Here is a 21841-nt window from a genome sequence, read left to right as displayed (position 1 = left end):
CTGCCAGGGAGGGGACATCCACAACTTCTCTGGGCAACCTGTTCCAGTGTCTCACCACCCTCACAGTAAAGAATTTCTTCCTAATATCTAATCTAAATCTACCCTCTTTCAGTTTAAAAATGTTACACCTTGTTCTATCACTACATGCCCATGTAAAAAGTCCCTCTCCAGCTTTCTCATAGGCCCCCTTCAGATACTGGAAGGCTGCTATGAGGTCTCCCTGGAGCCTTCTCTTCTCCAGGCTGAAGAGCCCCAAAAATCTGACATAATGTTATACTTCTGCTACGAACTTAGTAGTTTCTCTTTGTGTGGAGAGGAAATTTGCGTTATTTTGGGGGAGTTATCGCTATATCCTTTTTTAATAGGCTTTTCTTTTTCTCTAAAATTCTTTTTCCAATTGCTAAATGAAAAAAAAAAACCACAATAAAAACAGGGGGGCAAAATGGTAAACAGAGGATAGGTAAACATTAAAAATTATTACATAGTTTAATCAGCTACTATACAAGCTGTAAAATTGGATTAGAGAAACTGTCTTGTTACAATAACTGTTGATGTTGCTTGTAACAAAAACCTGAGTTTCTATGGCATTTCAGTTGTCAGAAACCCTTTTTTTTTTAATAGCTTCCAAATTGCCTGATGATAATCATCATCCTTATTTGTCTACTTGTCTCCAAAAGTTGTTGTCATATTGTAACCTAATATTGTATTATTGAATATCTTGATGTACTTTGGCCTGCAAAATAGTATAGAAGGGTTTAGAAGTCAATGTTTAACTCGCTTTACCTCACTGAAGTGTGTTTAACAGATACATAAACTGACTCTAGCGAAAACTTTCTCTTTTTGTTCAGAGTCTGTCAGTGGATGTATCTTTTAGCAGTTTGTTCCATTGTGTGTTTTTGGAATGTGAGGGGGTTTTTTTTGTTTACTAAGGCATCAATAATTTTTCCACTTATACAGAAGTTTCCATCTGAACAGGAAAAAGTCGTTTTACTGTTTAATTACAGTTGAACTTCATAATACTTAAATTTTGTCTATATAGAATTTTTATATGTTATTTATAGACATACAGGTATTAAAATTAAGTGAGTTTTAACTAAAAAAAAATCCCCAAAATCTGTACTTTTCTAAAATCTTCTCATGATAGATATACTGTAAGGTATCAGTTGTCTGTTATCAATTGATGAGTTACTATGTGTCCACAATTCTGGGCTGCACTTGTGTATGCTGTTCATGAAGTGTACCATTTACTTGCTATAAAAATTATTCTTAATGCCACTTCTTTTTTTTATTTTCCTATTATTTCAGGAAGTGTATTTCAAGAATCTTTCAAAACAGAAACAAAAGGAAGTCATGGAGAAGAATGGAAACAACCAGAAACTTCGCATTTGTGTTGCTACTTGCAACCGTGCTGATTATTCAAAATTAGCTCCCATTATGTTTGGTATTAAGGCAGAACCACAGTTCTTTGAGCTTGATGTTGTAGTGCTTGGTTCCCACCTGATTGATGATTATGGGTAAGGTGAATTTTTCTAACTCTGACAATCTATTTCTGGGGTGTTAGCAATAACATCATGAATGTTAGATAACAAAATCCTTGTCATTGTGAATGTACACAACAAAATTTTAAATATATTGTTTCAGATTTTATTTCACTTTGCAGCTCCTTCTGAGACTGCGTATTTCTGTTTGGTTTTTATTTTTCAACCAGTCTTGGAATTTTAGAAAGTTTTGTGTAAATGCTGTAATTGAGATTTTCAACAGGATCACAGACTATATGAAGTGAGAAACTCAGTTCATTCAGATTTCCCTAAGAATCTGGTGATTTTCAAATGAAAGGTGCTACAGTCATTTTAAGTTGCAGCTCTTCCACTTTGCATAGTTATTGGAGAAAGTATTCATATTCCATATCCCAAGGAAATACTGTTAGTTCTTACTTCCAGGATTGTGGAGGAAGGAAAGGGTTGTTGTCTCTTTCTGACAAAATGAATAACTGATAGATATATTAGGTATGGTTTGGCAGGAGAGATTAGGGTCCCCTCTATAACACCCTATAAGTAAGCAGTCAGATCACCTGCCTGGCAGGATGGAATGTCTCTGTCCAAATCCCTTCCTTTGGAAGGACTTCCCACATCCCATGTGAATATTCTCCTGTTTGCTGGCGAAAAGGCAGAAGAAACAGCACACATATTCTTGCTGCGGTTGTGGTTGTTGTTTGGTTGGTTTTGCTCAGGCTGCATTTACCAGATTGGGGCCCAGTAAGTGAAACAGATAGGAAAACGCTTATTTTGCAAGTCAAAACCAGACTTTAGCATAAGGCTTGCAGCGTATCAGCATTGTTGAACTTTTAGAAATATTATGCTTATCTTCAAGTAAAGACACTTTTTGGGCTTTCCAATGAGAAATTTTGGCACTTTATAAGTTAGGGTGTGCGAAAGTTATATTATCTCAAACTACTAAGACAGGAAGTTCCACTGCTGTCCATTCTCAGCATAGTGGTCTGTTCCTTGCTTTGTATTGGATGTTGTTTCCATCTAATGACATGGCAAGGTGAATACAACACCACAAAATTAACCTCATTTTAAAAAAAAAATTAAACTTCTTGCCAGGTTAGCATGTTGAATTGCATCCTGGCTGGAGAAATAAGGTAATCCCATTTCATTTGCTGAAAAGGAGAAGCATAGCCCTGATTTTTCTATAGTCATGAACCCTTTGCTGTCTGCAAGACTTGTGCAAAGTAATATGAAATACTACTTTTCCAATTCCAAGGTGTTTAACACCTGTCTCTCTGATGTAAATGATTTGTAGTGCACAAAGCAATAGAGATTTTAATCTGACAAATGTTGTTCCTGTTAGTTGCTTTGTAGTAAGTATTCTTAAACTCTGGTACCACTCGGGGTTTTCTTCAGGACCAAGCCCTGCACTCCTTAATCTGCGGGATCCTAGAGAATTAGTGGGTCGTCAAAATGTACGTGTTCCAGTGATCTGAGTAGTGTAATCAACAGTAGCAGAATTCAAATGATAGTGATCCTGTGAAATGTTTCTTCCTGAAACACTTGGAGGATAGCAAAAGAAACAAAACACCAAAAATTCAGTCTTGTTTTTTTTCTCTAGATTTTGACCTTTCAGAAGGGAAAGAATATAGAAGAAAAGAGAAGAAAATTTTTTGAGGTAGATGCACTGAGTAGGGAAAAAGGCAGGTCTATGAAGGGTAATTGTAAATGGAGTTGGAAATGTAATGACGTTTATGCTATAAAAATCTGAGTTGCTTCACTCAGTCACATAAGAAGGATTTGCCTTTTAAAAAAACAGATTACCTGACAAGTTATTTGTAGGAATATATCCCGCGTGTTACAGCAGTGAGCAGAATTGAGTAGATGGATAGGGTTTTCTTTAGTAATGCAGAATAGAGATTGCTTCTTTACTTGAGCTAGAGCACTTTATAGTCTTTGCTATCTTTGCTCAGCTTGCAGATCATGAGATTTTCCTTTGCAGGATGTGAGTAGCAGAGTGGATTTAATGCAAATTACATCTGATTTAAATCAATTTAAAAGTGTAATCCTTTGAACAAGACACTGAATGTGTCAGATGAGTTGAAGACAAAATTGGAAAACTTCTGTGTTTTTTCTCTCTTATTCCAGCAAGAGTGTGCAGACTACTTATGTCAGGTTTAGTGAATGTGGAAGACAGGTAATCTTATACAGATGTATGATCTTTCATATTTCAAATATGTAACTGTAAACAATAACAATTCTCAGTATTCAAGGAATGTTTTAACTTTCTCATTATGGAATGAAGCTGGTAGTATGTGTGGAAAACCTTTCTTCTTTAGTGTGAAAGCCTGTTTCCTTTGAACTTAAGGCCTCTTTGTGCAGTGATTTCTTATGTCTGTAAGTCTTGCTACAGCTCAAATACAGAATTTGAAAAATGGATGCTGACTGCAAGATGTTTTCCTTGAACATGCAGGTCTCAGCTTTGCATCATATCTGTTGTATTTATACATTTGTCCAGCAAAGTTGATATACTGGTGAAGAGTCAGCATACCTTTCCTGAAAGGAAATCATGCCATATCTATTCTCCGAAAGGCTCTGCAAATACATGAACAAAGAGTTTGATTTCTGAGGGTTTCCAGGACACATTCAGCAAGGTTCCTCATTAAAGGTGTCTACAGAAATTTGGTGCTTGGAATATGAGGGAAGATCTTCATATGGATGAGAACAATCTGTTAAAATCTTAAAAACTAGTTTCCTCAATGAAGGAGATGTGATAAGCAGGCCTTTGTTCAAACCCAGTACAACTATTGTAATATGCAGTTATTTTGTCAAGCTATGTTGCTGTAAAACCAAGTTGTATTTACTCTAACCCTTTTCCTCTTACCTTCAGTAATACCTATCGTATGATTGAACAAGATGACTTCGATATTCATACGAGACTGCACACTATCGTGAGAGGGGAGGATGAGGCAGCTATGGTAGAGTCAGTGGGCCTTGCATTAGTCAAGTTACCGGATGTCCTGAACCGCCTGAAACCTGACATAATGATAGTTCACGGGGACAGATTTGATGCTTTGGCCCTGGCCACATCTGCAGCCCTGATGAATATTCGCATTCTTCACATTGAAGGTGGGGAAGTCAGTGGGACCATTGATGACTCTATCAGACACGCTATAACCAAACTGTCCCATTACCACGTGTGCTGCACAAGGAGTGCAGAGCAGCATTTGATAGCCATGTGTGAAGACCATGACCGCATCCTTTTAGCGGGCTGTCCCTCATATGACAAGCTTCTCTCTGCCAAAAATAAGGACTACATGAGTATTATACGCATGTGGCTAGGTGAGCAGTCTGTTTTTTGTGGTTTTCCTGTGACTTTCAACACTAGACAAACTCAGTAACTAGGTTATCTAGTTATTTTGGTGTAAAGGATGTATTTAAATAGAATCAGAGCTGTTCAGGGCTAATCTAAAAAAAAATCAAAGGGGATTTATATTATGAACATTCTTTTGAGGAATGCGCTGCAACAGGGCAACATGCGCCAAAGGCTTTTGGTGTTTCATATTCATTTACTTACAAATAATTCCTGTAAACAATGGGGGGTTGTGTTTGACAAAGCAATCTCCTATATGGCACATTAACCTGTGCAGTTGGAAGCTGGAATCTTCTTAGATTAGCAGGTGAATATTTTGCAGATAAACTTCTTTGTCAAATGTACTAAAACAAGTATGACTGACATTTTAAAGCCATGGGAATGAAGTCTTTGCTTGAGGACGGACAACTGATAGAAAACCTGAGCAGCTTCAGGGCTTTCATGTTATTCCAGATTTACACTGGTGTGAGAACAGGCTTTTGACCCTGGTATAGTCTTGTAAAGCTTTAGATGTAGGCCTGCAATTTAACAGTTTGTTGGGGTTTAGGTAGTGGTCTTTAAACTTATAACACTTGCTTAGAGAGGCAAATAACAAGCTAGATCCTCCTGGTAGTCCCTTTAGTTATATTGTAGCATTCAAATTTATGTGTTAGATATGCCATTCAGTGCCTTGACTGTTCAGGCTTTCACACTGATAGTTTCAAAAGTATGTCCTCCCTTCCTCTTACTATTCTATGCCAAAAAAAACCTTTTCTTGGTCTCCATTTGGACAGGTGAAGATGTCAAAACCAGAGATTATATAGTTGCTTTGCAACATCCTGTAACCACAGATATTAAACATTCCATAAAGATGTTTGAGCTGACACTAGATGCACTCATCTCCTTCAACAAGAGAACACTTGTTCTATTTCCTAATGTGGATGCAGGTGAGTGAAATACCTTCATGGCTGAGGGACACATAACAGATTGTCTTTAAAGCATACATCAGTTCTTATGGAGTGCTTTTATCCCAGAACCTCCAGCCACATGGAAACAGCTGGATGGTCTCAGCATCACGTGTGCATCTGCAGCAGCTCCATGTTCACATTGCTGGAGGACATTTCAGCTTTTCAGTGGGGGGAGGAAGATGAAGGGAAACCATGTGACATGTAGAAGCAATATTAGTGCCTTTTAATTTAACTAAAAACTACAAAAAGATTTTTGCAGTGGATTTTGGGATCAAACTTGGGCTTATGTGCCCAGCTCTGCAACTTACACTGTGAGGATAAAAAGTGAACAAAAACAACTCAGAGCTGGCAAGTCAATGAACAGCTGTTAGCTCATTTGCATGTTTGGACTTTCAGTTTAACAATAGAACTTGAATAATTTATTTTACCTCTTTTTTTTTTTTTTCCGTAGGAAGCAAAGAGATGGTTCGGGTGATGAGGAAGAAGGGCATTGAACATCATCCCAATTTTAGGGCAGTAAAGCATGTCCCATTTGACCAGTTCATTCAGCTTGTTGCTCACGCTGGTTGTATGATTGGTAACAGCAGTTGTGGTGTCAGAGAGGTGGGAGCATTTGGTACACCTGTCATCAACTTGGGGACACGTCAGACAGGAAGAGAAACAGGTATATGTTTGCTTAAGTACTTTAATTTCCTCATGGTTCTGAGGCTTTTTTGTTCCACAGGATAAAGTCAAATGAATACTTGACAGAAGCTGTCTTGCAGTATCAGTGCAACATAATTTTTGACCCATTTTAAAGCTTCACTGGCTATTCCTATATCATATTAGTGCTGCTTGTGTGTCTTATGTAAGATAATGAGGTGTTTATCTATAGACAAGTTAAAATATATCTCCCTTTGCAGTGGATTCCATTTAGCAGAACAGGCAACTAATTGTTTTCCTTTATAGCTAGTTTGATGTTTGACATGTAGTAAAATTTCTGTTTGAAAAATACAAACTCTTCACCACTTCAGGAACTAACTGTATTGTGGTATTTTACAGATATGCAGATATGATACGAATAGCAATTTACCCCCTGTTTTCATTCATGCGTTTTGAATTTAACAATAGAATTCTGTTGAAGGCTAATATTCTACTCTCTAGTCTTTTGTAATGCATGACATTTATCATGGGAGTCACCATTGCTTTATTGGGAGCAAGGGGAGGCACATAACTGATAAAGAGCGATGTCAATCTGGCTGGAGTGTTTTCTGCTCAGAGGAAACAAAAATAATTATTTCTTCATTTCTAAAGCAGTTCTTATACTCTAATGTAATTTGAGGAGCTGTCCTAATATTTTAATTTTAATTTGTGTCATCTAGGTGAAAATGTTCTTCATGTTCGTGATGCTGATACACAGGATAAGATTCTGCATGCTCTACAGCTGCAGTTTGGTAAACAGTATCCATGGTAAGTACATTCATCCTGCTTCGTTGGAGGGGATGTTAAAGCAGGTAAAAGGCACTTAGTCCTGAGGTGGTTCATCATATTTTATTGGAGTGCTTTTAATGCACTCATCTGAGGTTACAAATTATTTTTCATTTCACGTGCCCCATTCAGAATCATAGTGCAATGACTGGTATGCAGATTTGTATTTGTAGAGCAAAATGTTACTAGTAATGTTTTGATATAACTAGTAATGTAACATCCAACAGAAAGTCAAGAGAAAAAAATTCATATGTTAGCTTAGACTAGCATGATCTGGAGAGCTTGTTCCATAGGAGTAGCATGGGGGAGAACATCCTGTCTGCCTACCTCTGAGTTGTGCCTGAAGGACACAATACTTTATAGCTGGATTGACCTCAGGCATGATACATAAAGAGTCCTGAGTGCAAGCTTCCAGGGGAGCTGCAGGTTTATAGCAAGATGCTTTTTGTTATTCTTCAGCCATACGGTATTGACCCTCAGTTCTTTAATATATAAGTTCTTATAAACTTCAAGAGATAATATTTGTCTAATTAAGGACAAGAATCAAAAGTATATTTCTTAAGAACCTCAATAGAGTAGTAAAACTGAATTCTGTAACACCAAATGTCTGACACCATGTATGATGATATTTTAAAACCAGACTTACATGTTGCAAACTGACATGAATGTACCATTTATTATTATTATGTAGTTGTCATCTGTGCAATAAGTACATCTTGTCTGGACATGTAGCACATACATAAACTTTCCATAATTTTAGAGCTTTATCATGTGGGTCCTTTCATTAAGCTCTTAATTTTTTTTTTTGGCATTATTAGCTTTCCAGTTTTGTATTCCAAAGTGGAGCTAATGCCCAACTTGCACAATCTGTTGTGTGATCTTCAAACTACTGACACTATCTACCATATCCCATAACAGACTCAACTAGTGTGAGCTGCAGCATTGTCATAGTAGCCATATTACAATTTTGTAATGACGCAGCATTACAGCCTTCTGTCATATAAAGAACTTTATAGATTGCAGTGCTATTTCCAATTACATTTTTTTTTCCTATTATAGCTCAAAAATATATGGAGATGGTAATGCTGTTCCAAGGATTTTGAAGTTCCTCAAATCTATTGACCTCAAAGAGCCATTGCAAAAGAAATTCTGTTTTCCTCCTGTCAAAGACAATATCTCTCAAGATATTGACCATATTCTGGAGACACAGAGTGCTCTGGCTGTGGATCTAGGCGGAACAAATCTCCGAGTAGCAATTGTCAGTATGAAGGTAAATATTCTGTTATACTTTTAGATATTCTGCAAATTCCATTGGGCTTTATGGTTTTGTTCCTACAGCAGGGATACGGGCTTATGATGCCAAAGAGCTCCAAAACAAAGCAATCCTACTGGCTTTTGTTGTTGAGGGGTAAAGTAGATTTTCCCTAATTTGTTGCACCTCATAGTCTTGATACAATTTGCCTTCTGGTTTGCACTTCTAAGGCTGCAGTTAAACTAGCAAAGCCCATTTGCTGGGGCATGATCCTAGCTGTTCCCTCTCTGTGGGAAGTCATACAGACCTCAAAGAATAGGACAACTTTCAGATGCATTGGTTCCCCATAAAAGGTCACCCAGTTCACCCTGCAACTTTTTATATGTCAAGCAAAAAAGGGAAGGGCTCCAAGAGCAGTCTTTTTACTTTCCTGCTGCTTTACACAGCCATATAATGGACACAGAGAACCATTTTGAGCAACAACCAGCATCCAGCAAAGCAATTTACTGAAGGAGAGTGGTGGGTTCATGGTGGGTGGATTCAAGATACAGAATTTTGCATCTCTTCTACCAAGAGAAGAACAGCCAGTAATAAAAAATTCTCAATATCTTCCTGCATAGAAGCATAATCAGGAAGACAGTACCGAGCCTCAGCTGGAACAGTGTTCACTGTAATGCATCATACCACACAGATGTAGACCAATTGGAGAAAGAATCGGGAGAAAAACAACAATAATTATTACAAACATGGAAAACAGGGAGAAGTTGAAGAAACTAGAATTGTTTAGTCTAGAGAAGAGGAAACTCACTGGGGGGTGGGGGGAAAGCCTTCAGATATGTAGAAGCCTCTTCCATGAATAGAAATATCAGATTCACTTGTGCATGAACAAGTGAATTAAAACAAGTATTAAAACAGTAGAAGGGAAAATTATTTTAAAGTTTTTCTTATTATCCAGCTTAGCTGTCAATGCAAGAGAAGGCTGGACTAGATAGTCTGGAAGGTTATGGAGTCTTTATTGCTGAAACAGTAGAAACTGGTTTAAAAAGGTCTCTTGAAACCAGCTGAATTATAGTTTGTTGATCTTGCATTGGAAAAGGGTGGTGGATTTGAGTTGTAAGATGATCTTCTACAATTCCTGTCAGTGTTTTTTGTTTGTTTTTTTTTAATTGTGTTAACCGTGTCCTTTATGTATGAAAAGAGGTGCTTGATGGTTTAATACCATCATCAGCGTGAGTAGAATTTGGTACATACACTAGAATTCATAGAGACTTTCAAGATTGACTTTTGAGTCTGAAGTGCCTCTCTTCCTATAAAAGTAACCCATTTGAAATAGGCTTGAAATTACAGCCTTGTAAAGGCTGTATGGAGAGACGTTCAGGTTTAGGGATACTGTGTGATTTAATGGTCTCCACGCTTAGATTTCTCTGGTAATAGCACAGTAGGAAGCTTTCCTTTTCCTGTGTCATAGCACTAATAAGTATGCATTGCTTGCATAGCTCTGCCAGTCATAGACAACATATTACAAATGTTTGACAGCTAACTTAGGAAGATGAAAGTTCATACTTGGCAAACATAACAAAAACTGAAGTCCTAAAAAACAGCAAGTGAGGCTACCAAAATGGCATTAGTATCAGTCTGGTGCCAGATCACTTGCAAAGGCATTGTATAGTCAAACAAGTAAATACACCCATGACCATGAGCTGATCATCCGGATCAATGAAAAAAACACAAAATTTCTATTTAAACTTGTCAGCTTCAGGCATACGGGATAAAAATTACTTGGTGATGGTGTAAAAATATTTGAAATAATTCTTATCCAGGCTGATAAGTGAAAGGATAGTTAGGACTGAAGAACTGTAACTCATTTAGATACCTATCTTCCTGTTTGGGGTGGAAAAAAAAAACCCATAAAAATCCCAAACTGTGCAGCACTTCAAAGATGTGAATAAAACTCATGTTGAGAAGTCTTTGGCTTTTATTCTCTATTCCTCTATAGTATTGGACAATTACTCCTACCGTTACACTGCATGCTTCCAGATAACTAGATCAGTTAGATACAGTTATCCAGAAATAAAAGTTGCCTGCAGAAAGGTCAAGGGCTATGTAAATTGACCTGATATGGTCCAGAATTTTTGCATTCATTTAAAAGGAGATGTCTGGCAGATCTTTAAGGTCTTAACTTTTAAAAGTATAATTTTTTTAGAAGTAAGATTGACACCACTTTTTCTACCAACACAGCCAGGAAAAAAAAATTAATTTAAAAAAATCCTGTCCTTTTTGCAGAGTGTAGCTTGAGGTGGTATTTATGAAAGTTGAAATGTTAGCAAGTCAGAGAAAAAAGGATCAGACTTTCATCATAACATTTACACAACAGATATAAGTATTTAACAGGAAATGGCAGAGTTGAAGGTGTAGTTTTCTTTTCATGAAGAAAATAACAGAATTTTCAAAAGCTCCTTTTAGAAGCTGTTGTGTATTCTGATAATGTTTGCTGCAGCCTTGTCTTCCAAAATAACTGCATGTTTCCCGTCCCCACCCCCAAACCAAAACTGAAGAGGAAACTAAACATAAAAATCCCCAAACCCTGTTGCTGATGTGATGCTGAGATGGTGGGATCTAATACTCAGACCACTGACCTCTTGTAATTCTCTCAGTTATTTTGGCAACAGTGACTCAGACATGTTGCATATAGACTGTCTTTGTTACTCCTTTTTGCTTAGTTGTATTAATACACTGCTGTTCACTTAGGTACATTGTAGAGTACTCAAGATATAGTAGGGAGAATAACATTGCTAAGCAGACTGTCTTCTGCAGTTTCCTGGCCTAATCCTGCAATATTAACATTACATTAAGATTAGTTCCTTAGTACCCACAGATTCAGGCATGCATAATGAATGCTTTCATTACTACTGCATGACTCCTAGAGTTGAAAATAATCCCTTCTTCCTGGGCCCTCCCTCCTGCATAGAACATATATCATCGTAGATGGTACTTCAGAAATATTTCAAGTGACTCAGAAGTATAATTGCTTAGACAAAAAGTTATTTCTGAAAGCATAGTAAATTTTGCATTGAAATTTCTAGCATTTCTCTCTGGCTGACTCTCCTCCTGCTGGTAAAATAGCAGTGTCTGTGACACAATGTGAAACTTTAATGTAGTCAACTTGGAAACATTTTATTCTATTCTTCAAGCACTGTCAGTTTTCTGTCCTTTTTAGCAATTGCTACTCTCTTACTTTTTAACACTTTATAGTATTAGCTTAAGTGCATTTCTCTATCACGATTTACTCCTAACAACAGTTCCAGTAGCTCCTGTGATAATTCCTTACCTAATCCATGTGTTCCTTAAAATATGTATTTTATTTCAGACAGGGGAGGTTGATTGTAGAAGCAAAATTTAATGCCTAATCTTGCAAACTTGTCCCCCAGAGTTGTCAGGGATCTTGCACAGAACAACCTTTAGGACCAAGATCTAAGGCATGCATCTGTGTTTTTTTTTTAAAGAGAGAAGTTATGACTCTCCATTTTCAAGTTGACCTGTAGTTTAAATTGAAGAGAAATTTAATAATGAAGTACATTTCTACAGGGATGTTTTGTTGTTTTTAATTCCTAGGGTGAAATAGTTAAGAAGTATACCCAGCTCAACCCAAAAACTTATGAAGACAGACTAGAATTAATTCTAAAGATGTGTGTAGAGGCTGCAACGGAAGCAGTAAATGTGAACTGCAGAATTTTAGGAGTAGGTAAGTTAACAAATACTAACTTTGTCTTTTCATTTAAGTTTTTCAACATGAAATGAAGTCACTACTGATTAATTTAAAACACCTTTCTAAAAAGGATCTTGTATATTTTAAGCTCTTAAATTATATTCTTCACACAAAAACTTCTTTAAATGTCTGTGAAAATGAGAAGCTGACTATAAAGACTGAAGTTGCCCCATTTTGTAACAGCCATGAAAGCAATCTCTAAGTTATACCTCAGCTATATCTAAAATGTGTGGTATACAGATTTTGTGGATTTTGAAGCTCCCTGCAGTCTCAGAACTGTTAATTAGGTGCTTAGTGTATATTGAAACAGCTCTTGAAAGAACTGCAGATGAGTCAAGTTTCTTCTACTGTCTGTAAGCCTTTCTTTATGGTCAGGATCAACTGATGTCCTGGTTTGGCCTAAACCAGGCCGATTTTCCTTTCAGTGATTTTTACTTTCAGCTAAGTCTCCTCTAAGTAACTGCACTTTCTGAACCTAACTGCGTGTTTTGCAGACAGTGTCTGCTTCCAGGACTGATAACGCTCGAAGTTTGTAGTTATCGCTGAGGCACCGGTAGGGATGTTGTGCAGTAAGGCTCTTGCTGTACTTAGTCTTAGAGAAACCAAGGTCACTGCTGAATTCCTCACTGCTTACGAGTGAAGAGCCGAAGGGGGGTCGCAGCTGCAGGGGGCAGCAGAATCCTCATTTACACTAGGGAAGACCAAAAAGGCTAAAATGTTAGATTAAATTTGCAGCTAACAGAGACAAAAGCAGCCTTTTTGTTGATGTCCGGTTTACTTACACTGTAGTACAGTTCCAAATTAAACTGCGTGTTTATACCAGACAGGATTTCTTCCGTTTAATGATGACTGTGAGCTTTGGTCTTAGATACGAGTTATTTATGAAGGTGTCGATTAATGTGTCCTGGATTTTTAAGGACATAAAATCCTCATTTTAACTGAGAACTGCTCCAAAAGAAAAGTAGTTTGCTCCAGAACAAAATTTACTTAAATCACACAGTAGGAAAAAAAGTTAACTTGAACTTCTTTTAAAAGTATTTTTCAAAACAATGTTAAGTACACAAAGCCATAAGAAGAAATATGTCAGACCTTCAGATCAAATCTTTCAGACTATCTGTTGGGTAATACACATGACTTAACCACCCAGATCATTTTATTGTGTCCAAATGCTAAATCTTGAAAGCCTTATAGTTCCTGTAGAAAAGATGGTAAATTCTGCAGCAGTCACTATTGCAAATATCTTAAGAACAGTTTACAGTCAGCTACGTTTATTAGGATAATGAAACCATAAAGTGGTTTGCAGAGGTTTATATAAGGGGAAAAAACTTCCCTTTTGTTTGTCATTTTACAAGAATTATATTCCTATTTATTTGTAAGCCCCCTTCCTTCTCTGACATTGCTTACTGTTCTATTACCCAGTAATGAGGGGAAAAGTTGTGCTACAGAATAAGAAATTTCTTACCTGGCTATTTTTGTTAGCTGCTTTGTATCATTCAGGCTCATAGTTTGAACCAGAATACTAGCTGAAATTGAAAGGTCTCTTTAGAGAATGATATATAATTCCTATGGGAATAATTAATGTATTAGATTCTGTTCATTTCATTAAGGCTAATAATCATAAGATGGAGAGTTCCTATAACTTTGGAGAAATTTTTGCAAGACTGAGCAGAAGGGCTGGACTTAATCCTGAATTTTTTATCAGTAACACTGGCCTTCTTCCAGTTATCATAGGTAAGGGTAATAGTAATAACCATTGGAAATGAATAAGGAGAAAGAGCTACTAACAGAGAGCAATGAAAAAAAAGTGTTTTCTTCCATTTAGTCCTATAAACTGCTGTCAGCACTCAAAATATTAGCTACATGAGCATAACTTCAATTGAAGAACTCCCACTAATACAAAACAGGTTTGCAGAGTGATTAAAAAGTAGGACTCTGGAAAAAAAATCATAATTTTCAACATCTTTTTGTCTTGATGATCAAGTAAGTCTAGATTGCAACAGCTCTGCAGTTAGTTTCAATTTTGTAATGTTTGTTGGATTTTTTTCACATAAAACAAAGCATTTATATTAAAAACAGCTTTATGAAAATGAGGGAAAAGTAAAAGCTATCAGGCCCAAAGAGCACTAGCAGTTGTTACTGAAATTTTTTTACTTCTACAAAACACGAATTTTAAATCAAAGGAGACCCAGATCTATACACAAGTGTTGCATAGAGGTACTTGTGAGCGCTATCGACTTACTGCTGTTAGGCAGTATTTAAGTTATATTTCTGGAGCTGATAGCAGAGAAAAGAGGATGAAGAGAGAGCTTCTGCTAATTCCCATAGTTGTTTACATCAACTACGGAATTATGGCATTTAGAAAAAGTAGACATGTTTTATTAAGCTATTGCTGAGTTAGCCACTAAGTATTAAATAAGGTTTTGTTGTGGTAAACATTTGGTTCTCAAAATCCTAGGGAGACCTTCAGAGACAGACATGGGGAATGTCGTTTCTATTAGGTACTTGCTGACAGGTTCTCAGATGATCTGTTCTTAAGAAAGTGAGATTGTTGGAGGTTTACAGCTTTAATGGTCAATTCAGCTGTTTGTCTTGTAGCTTTTGGGCTGCTTTCTATTATAATGTTAACCTTGGGACTCTCTTTTTTCTGAACATCTTTAGATAAGTGACACAATTATATAATCTCTGTACAAGAATAATAGATAAAACGTTCAAACTTTGCTGTCTAGAGAAAATACCTCTGTAATAGAATGGCCTGCTTTTCAGAGGTCCTGACAGAGCCCATCAGCTTCGGAAGCCTCACCAGCTAGAGAAAACTGGTTTGGCTAATAATGCCTATTACTAGCCATTCAGTAGACAAATCTCTGAACACAGTCTTGATTTTTCTGGAAAACAGTGTATTTTTAAGTGGAAATTATTACACAAAAGTCCAGTGATTATTTTTAGTCATTCTACATCTTGAGAATTAAAGCAAATTTCAGGACACTTCTACTGTTCCAGGGTTTGAATGATTTATTTTTGAACAGTTTGCTATTGTATGTCTTTCATACATGACTAAAAAGAAACACAAGTATAAAGTGATTTGCTGCATTCTTGCCTGAAGTAGGAACATTAACTCTATAACACTAACAATTATCCATCTAGTCAGTCTTAAGATACTGGGTGCATTGTGATTACAGCAATGGAGTTCTGTGAATTATTTTTACATTAGCTTTATTAATCTGGCTACTCCCATAAAAGACAATAAAAAATGTTACTATAAATACATTAGCAACAAAAGGAGGGCTAAGGAGAATCTCTACCCTTTATTGGATGTGGGGGGAAACATAGTGACGAAGGATGGGGGAAAAGGCTGAGGTGCGTAACGCCTTCTTTGCCTCATCCTTAGTAGTAAGACCAGTCGTTCTCTGGGTACCCAGCCCCCTGAGCTGGAAGACAGGGACAGGGAGCAGAATGAAGCCCCGACAATCCAAGGGGAAACAGTTAGCGACCTGCTACGCCACTTAGACACACACAAGTCTATGGGGCCGGATGGGATCCACCCAAGGCTACTGAGGGAGCTGGCAGATGTGCTCACCAAGCCACTTTCCTTCATTTATCAGCAGTCCTGGCTAACTGGGGAGGTCCCAGTTGACGGGAAATTAGCAAATGTGACACCCATCTACAAGAAGGGCCGCAAGGAGGATCTGGAGAACTACAGTCCTGTCAGTCTGACCCCAGTGCCAGGGAAGGTTATGGAGCAGATCATCTTGAGTGCCATCACGTGGCACGTACAGGACAACCAGGTGATCAGGCACAGTCAGCATGGGTTTATGAAAGGCAGGTCCTGCCTGACTAACCTGATCTCCTTCTATGACAAGGTGACCCGCTTACTGGATGAGGGAAAGGCTGTGGATATTGTCTACCTAGACTTTAGTAAAGCCTTTGACACTGTCTCCCACAGCATTCTCCTGGAGAAACTGGTTGTTCATAGCTTGGATGGGCGTACACTTCACTCAGTAAAAAACTGGCTGGATGGCCGGGCTCAAAGAGTTGTGGTGAATGGATTTAAATCCAATTGGTGGCTGGTCACAAGTGGTGTTCCCCAGGGCTCAGTAGTGGGGCCAGTTCTCTTTAATATCTTTATCAATGATCTGGACAAGGGGATCGAGTGCACCCTCAGTAAGTTCTCAGATGACACCAAGTTGGGCAGGAGTATGGATCTGCTTGAGGGTAGGAAGGCTCTGCAGAGGGACCTCGGCAGGCTGGATCGATGAGCTGAGGCCAACAGTATGAGGTTCAAGAAGGCCAAGTGTTGGGTCCTGCACACAACAGCCCCATGCACTGCTACAGACTTGGGGAAGAGTGGCTGGAAAGCTGCCTGGTGGAAAAGGACCTGGGGGTGTTGGTTGACAGATGGCTGAATATGAGCCAGCAGTGTGCCCAGGTGGCCAAGTAGGCCAACAGCATCCTGGCTTGTATCAGGAACAGTGTGGCCAGCAGGACTAGGGAAGTGATCGTCCCCCTGTACTCAGTGAGGCAGCACCTCAAATACTGTATTCTCTTTTGGGCCCCTCACTACAAGAAAGATATTGAGGTGCTGGAGTGAGTCCAGAGAAGGGCAATGAAGCTGATGAAGGGTCTAGAGCACAAGTCTGATGAGGAGCGGCTGAGGGAACTGGGGTTGTTTAGCCTGAAGAAAAGGAGGCCTTATCGCTCTCTACAACTACCTGACATGGGGTTTTAGTGAGGTGGGTGTTGGTCTCTTCTCTCAGGTAACAAATGGTAGGATGAGAGGAAAAAACCTCAAGTTTGCACCAGGGGAGGTTTAGATTGGATATCAGGAAAAATTTCTTCACTGAAAGGTTTGTCAAGCATTGGAACAGGCTGCCCAGGGAAGTGGTTGAGTCACCATCCTTGGAGGTATTTAAAAGCCCTGTAGATGTGGTGCTTAGGGACACGGTTTAGTGGTGGACTTCGCAGTGTTAGGTTAGTTGTTGGTCTTGATGATCTTAAAGGTCCTTTCCAACCAAAATGATTCTGTGATGCTATCATCTCAGAAATTGCACTACAAGTAAAACTTAGAAATTTTTAGGTTCAAACTCTGCTTCAAAGCCAAGGATCAGAAATAAAAATACTTGTAATTGCAAAGAGAAAAATAGATCTTTTACTTAAAGTATTACACACAATTATTTGATTTTTCTCTCTTGTGTTTCTGGGACTTAGGGATTTCCACAGGGGGACGGGTAAACCCCCGAGAAGGAATTGTGCTTCACTCTACAAAACTCATTCAGGAGTGGAGCTCTGTGGATCTCAGAACTCCAATATCTGATGCTCTGCACCTGCCAGTCTGGGTGGACAATGATGGAAACTGTGCTGCTCTAGCAGAGAGGAAATTTGGTCATGGAAAAGGAATAGAAAATTTTGTAACACTCATTACTGGTACAGGTGGGTATGTTGTAGTTCAATGAAACCCAAAGTCAAAATACCAGCACCATCATTCAGAGGCTCAGCTGACCTTAAAAGCATAAATACCACCACTGTGTGTGCAAAACCCTAACATATTACATTCTTAAACCAAAAATCCTTTTGCCACTATATCTATTTGTTTCTTTTCAGCAAATGAAACCTTTTGCATAGTATAAGCTTCTTGATAAAGAACTTCTGCTGGTACAGCTATGCAAGCAAGCCATTTTTTCAAAATAAGGAAAATCTGAGCAACTTTAGCTGGAATAATTTTGCTTTTTTCAGCTTTATAGCTTAACTCTCTTCCAGCTGCAGAAATACAGGATATGTATCTAAATGATAAGCAACTGAATGAGAGATGATACTTACTATATTTCAAATGCAAATGTGGGGTATATTCGTTGTTAAGTATATAGTCTGTTGTTTCTCTGTTGTTTAGTATATAGTCCTTTCGAATGGTGGCTAATAATAACTAGCTGATGAATCCCCACCCAGGGTTTGGGAAGGGGCAGCAGAGTATTGAAAATTTAAGTGCCCTAGCTCTTTAGCACACAGGTTTAGCTGTCTAAACACAGCATTAAAACATCTTCTCTGAAATGCAGAATTTTAAGGCCACTTGAAAGGTTAGTTTTGTGCCTAAAGAGCATGACTCACAAGCTTAAAAGATCTGTCATAGTAGTTCAGTACCATCCATAGGCTTTTTAAGAAAGCATAAGCATTATATACCATTTTGATACATATATGAATAGGAGGGAGCTATGAGCTTGCTTATGAGGTGTGTTGAACAGAGAAGAGTTCTTCAATAACCAGTAATTTCTGGTTTCCAGTATAGAAGACCACTGTTGCACATATTTTATCTTGTCTGCATTAGAATAAGCAAATGTCAATGTCCCGCAGAATTGAGGCCTTTAAAAACTGTGGTTTATCTTTTTTTTTTGATCACAGAACTTTTCATATCTTTGCAGGAATTGGAGGTGGAATCATTCATCAACATGAATTGATCCATGGCAGTTCTTTCTGTGCTGCTGAGCTTGGGCATATTGTTGTATCTTTAGATGGACCAGAGTGCCTGTGTGGTAGCCAAGGATGTATAGAAGCATATGCCTCTGGAATAGCATTACAGAGAGAAGCTAAGAAACTGCATGATGGTATCTATGTGCTTTATTTTTGAAAACATGATTACTAAATTGCAGTATAGGAAGGAATTTGCAAAGATGATATTAAGAAAAATAGACCTGCCATCTTTTTCTAGGAGGAGATGAGGTCTACAGGCAACCAGATAGGATTTCTGTGTATGGCCAACCCAGGAGCTGCCACAACCTGCATAGTACAATACAATTCTTTTTCAATGATGGCAATACCCAGGCAAGCCACATTTTGAACCACTGATCTCAAAATTACCAGAAGCATGTAGCAGAGTTTAGTCTCTCATTCTTAAGCATGCTGTAAGGTAATCTGACAGGCATTCTCTGAGGTTTGATTTCACAGGGAATGTCTTTCAGCAACAGCTTCTCAGTCAGGTAAGTTTGAAAACATTTATATTTTATTTTATTAACTTTTGGGGCTGACAAGACTAGTGAATTACCACACTATAACTGTTTGAGTTTGATGCCCTGCCTCTACAAGTAGTTCCTTGAATAATATGGATATGACTGCTTCGGCTAAACTCAGGGTTGGACAGATTGCTCAGGATTCAGGCTTCAGTGTGCAAGTAAAAGAGATGTAAAGATCTTAACTGCTGCTTGTCACCCTCTATTTCCTGACTTATCACATAACCATGTTTTTCTCTTGGCTTTCTCTCCTCCTCTTCAAACAGAGGATCTGCTTTTAGTAGAAGGAATGTCAATGAAGAAGGAGGAGGTTGTTAGTGCTGCACATCTCATTCAAGCAGCTAAACTTGGGAACATAAAAGCAGACAGCATTCTCAGAACAGGTAAGAACATAGCCCGAAGTGTGGAACCCTCCCATGGTTAGATTTTTGGGGATACAGAAATGGTAATGCACTGTAACATTACAAACACAACTCCACACATTGAGGACCTCTCTATAATATTACTAATGGTAATGAAATGTTAAATATAAATGTTGGAGGAAATGTGAGCAGGAGTGTGTATTAAAAGTCTCTGTTCCAATAAAGAAGATTAAAAGTTTCTGCAAAAATCAGTTCAAAAAAAGCGAGGTCTCAGCATTGTCATATTGGAAAATTTGGGGACATTTAATTGTAGGCAAGTGAATGGCTAGTCTGAGCAAGCAAAGGCAATTTGCACATTACTTTATGTGGGATATTTTACTGTTTTACTAGCCTTAAACACAGTCATCTTCCTCATATGTAGCTGATAGCACTAAGATGTTAGAATAATGCTTTCCTATTTTCTCTTAGCTTACAAGAGTGGTAATGCATTGCTGTGTCTTTCACATCCATATCATTGGATAATGCATTATTTTGCAATAAAATTGCCTTTTTTTCTTTTACTTTTGAAAGAAAAATTAATGGCAAACTCATATTGTCTGATAACATAAACTCAAAACTATCTGTGTATGGAATAGAACACGTCCCTGACAAGTGTCATTTGCTGCTAACAGACCTGTTTCAACAACTGATGCTTGGGCTGCCTTGAGTATTCTACTTAGTTTCTTTTTATTTTATCTTTTCAGCTGGGACAGCATTAGGCCTTGGAGTTGTGAACATTCTGCACATTGTGAACCCCTCTCTTGTGATTCTTTCTGGAGTTCTAGCTAGCCACTATGTTAATGCTGTCAAAGATGTGATACATCGACAGGCTCTGTCCTCTGTTAAAACTGTGGATGTGGTGGTCTCAAATCTAGCCGATCCTGCTCTTCTTGGAGCTGCTAGTCTGGTACTGGATTATACTACACGTAGAATATACTAGGTACCTGGAAGAATTATAGAAATGGACTATTCAAATTCCTAATGGGTGGAGGGAATACTTTGCCCAACATTTTTCTTTGATGAGAGCAGCTACTGAATCAGAGTAGTGTTCTGAATAGTTAGTGACTACTTCAGCATTTCCTAATTGAGGTATTATCTTTTTTTTATTTTTCCTCAATTTCATCTGACTCTGTAGGAACTAATGTGCAATTCTGTTGTTTTTAATCACCTATGTTGGTAAGCCCATGTGTTGCTTTAAGTGCAGCTGAATTATTTATGCACATATCTTCATGTATGGTGGGGAATATGTGTATGGTGTGTCAAATTATAGCTAACATTTGGGGATCTATATCTCATTTCCCACTTATGTGAAATGAGTAGTCTACAATGTGACTACCTGTTCCATTTCCAGGCTTCCACCCACAAAGTAAATATGGTGTAATCACCAATAGCAGGTAGTAATTTCAGTGGGTGGAAATGAGGGAAGTTGCCTCTACAATCAAAAAGACGGCATTTGGAAATTGTAGTTCGTTAAGGACTTGGTGGAGGCAGTTATTTATTACATCATCTTTAGAGGGCAGAGTCCCATTTTAGAAGCTTTGCATACGAAGGAAAAAGATCATGGTCTAGTGAGTTTACAGCCTGCAGAGCAGTCCAAACAAACTGACAAGTATAGCAGTGAGCATCTCTGTCTTCTGGCTATGGCCAACAGTAAATTATTTTAATTTTATTGTTTGGGGTTTTCTCAAGGGACTTAGCCTACTACTTTGTCTGCCAAATTAGCAGAGAGAGGACTGTTTAGTCTTTGGTAGACAGCTGTGTTTTCAGCTGGATATTCAGCTGGATATTCAGCTACGTGGCACATCTGAGCCACAGAGAGACTCTACCTTTCAAGAAATTTTTTCCACTGCAGAGTGACATAGTGCATCTCCTCAGCAGTTCTGGTGGCTGCAGGTACACTGTTCTTGTCTTGCATTCACCAGCAACTCGCAGGATGGAAAGTCAAATCTGAGCCTCATCTTCACCTTCAAGACATTCAGAGGCCTGGGAGCAAAGTATGTCAGATACCAATGAAGGCCTGCCTAGGTAAACCACGGTTTATATTTCTTTAAGTAGTCCTTCTTGATATATAGCTCTGTCTTTATCCAGCTGCTTTTTAGCTCTTTCAAGATACTGTAGTAATGACAACTATCTGACACAAGGAGAAACTGAAA

General features: G+C 38.2%; 1 protein-coding gene across 3 annotated transcripts; it reads left to right on the top strand.

The window, feature by feature from the left end:
- Positions 1-1311: 1311 nt before the first annotated feature.
- On the top strand, positions 1312-20829 carry GNE (glucosamine (UDP-N-acetyl)-2-epimerase/N-acetylmannosamine kinase). 3 transcript variants are annotated; one of them, XM_068422824.1, is made up of 11 exons: positions 1312-1514; positions 4381-4832; positions 5637-5789; positions 6262-6474; positions 7172-7259; positions 8337-8547; positions 12142-12271; positions 17498-17719; positions 18703-18885; positions 19554-19670; positions 20393-20829. In XM_068422824.1, the coding sequence occupies exons 1-11, from the start codon at positions 1351-1353 to the stop codon at positions 20626-20628; spliced, it is 2169 nt and encodes a 722-aa protein (XP_068278925.1). In that variant the 5' UTR covers positions 1312-1350; the 3' UTR covers positions 20629-20829. The 3 variants fall into 3 exon arrangements, with proteins under 3 accessions (XP_068278925.1, XP_068278923.1, XP_068278924.1); XM_068422822.1 differs by lacking the exon at positions 5637-5789 and having other exon boundaries at positions 1351-1514; XM_068422823.1 differs by lacking the exon at positions 17498-17719 and having other exon boundaries at positions 1351-1514.
- Positions 20830-21841: the final 1012 nt, after the last annotated feature.

This window comes from Nyctibius grandis, chromosome Z (genome assembly GCF_013368605.1).
Source record: "Nyctibius grandis isolate bNycGra1 chromosome Z, bNycGra1.pri, whole genome shotgun sequence".
Taxonomy (NCBI): Eukaryota; Metazoa; Chordata; class Aves; order Nyctibiiformes; family Nyctibiidae; genus Nyctibius; species Nyctibius grandis.
The sequence above is the reverse complement of the archived record's forward strand: the minus strand, read 5'-3'. Positions and strand labels throughout refer to the sequence as shown.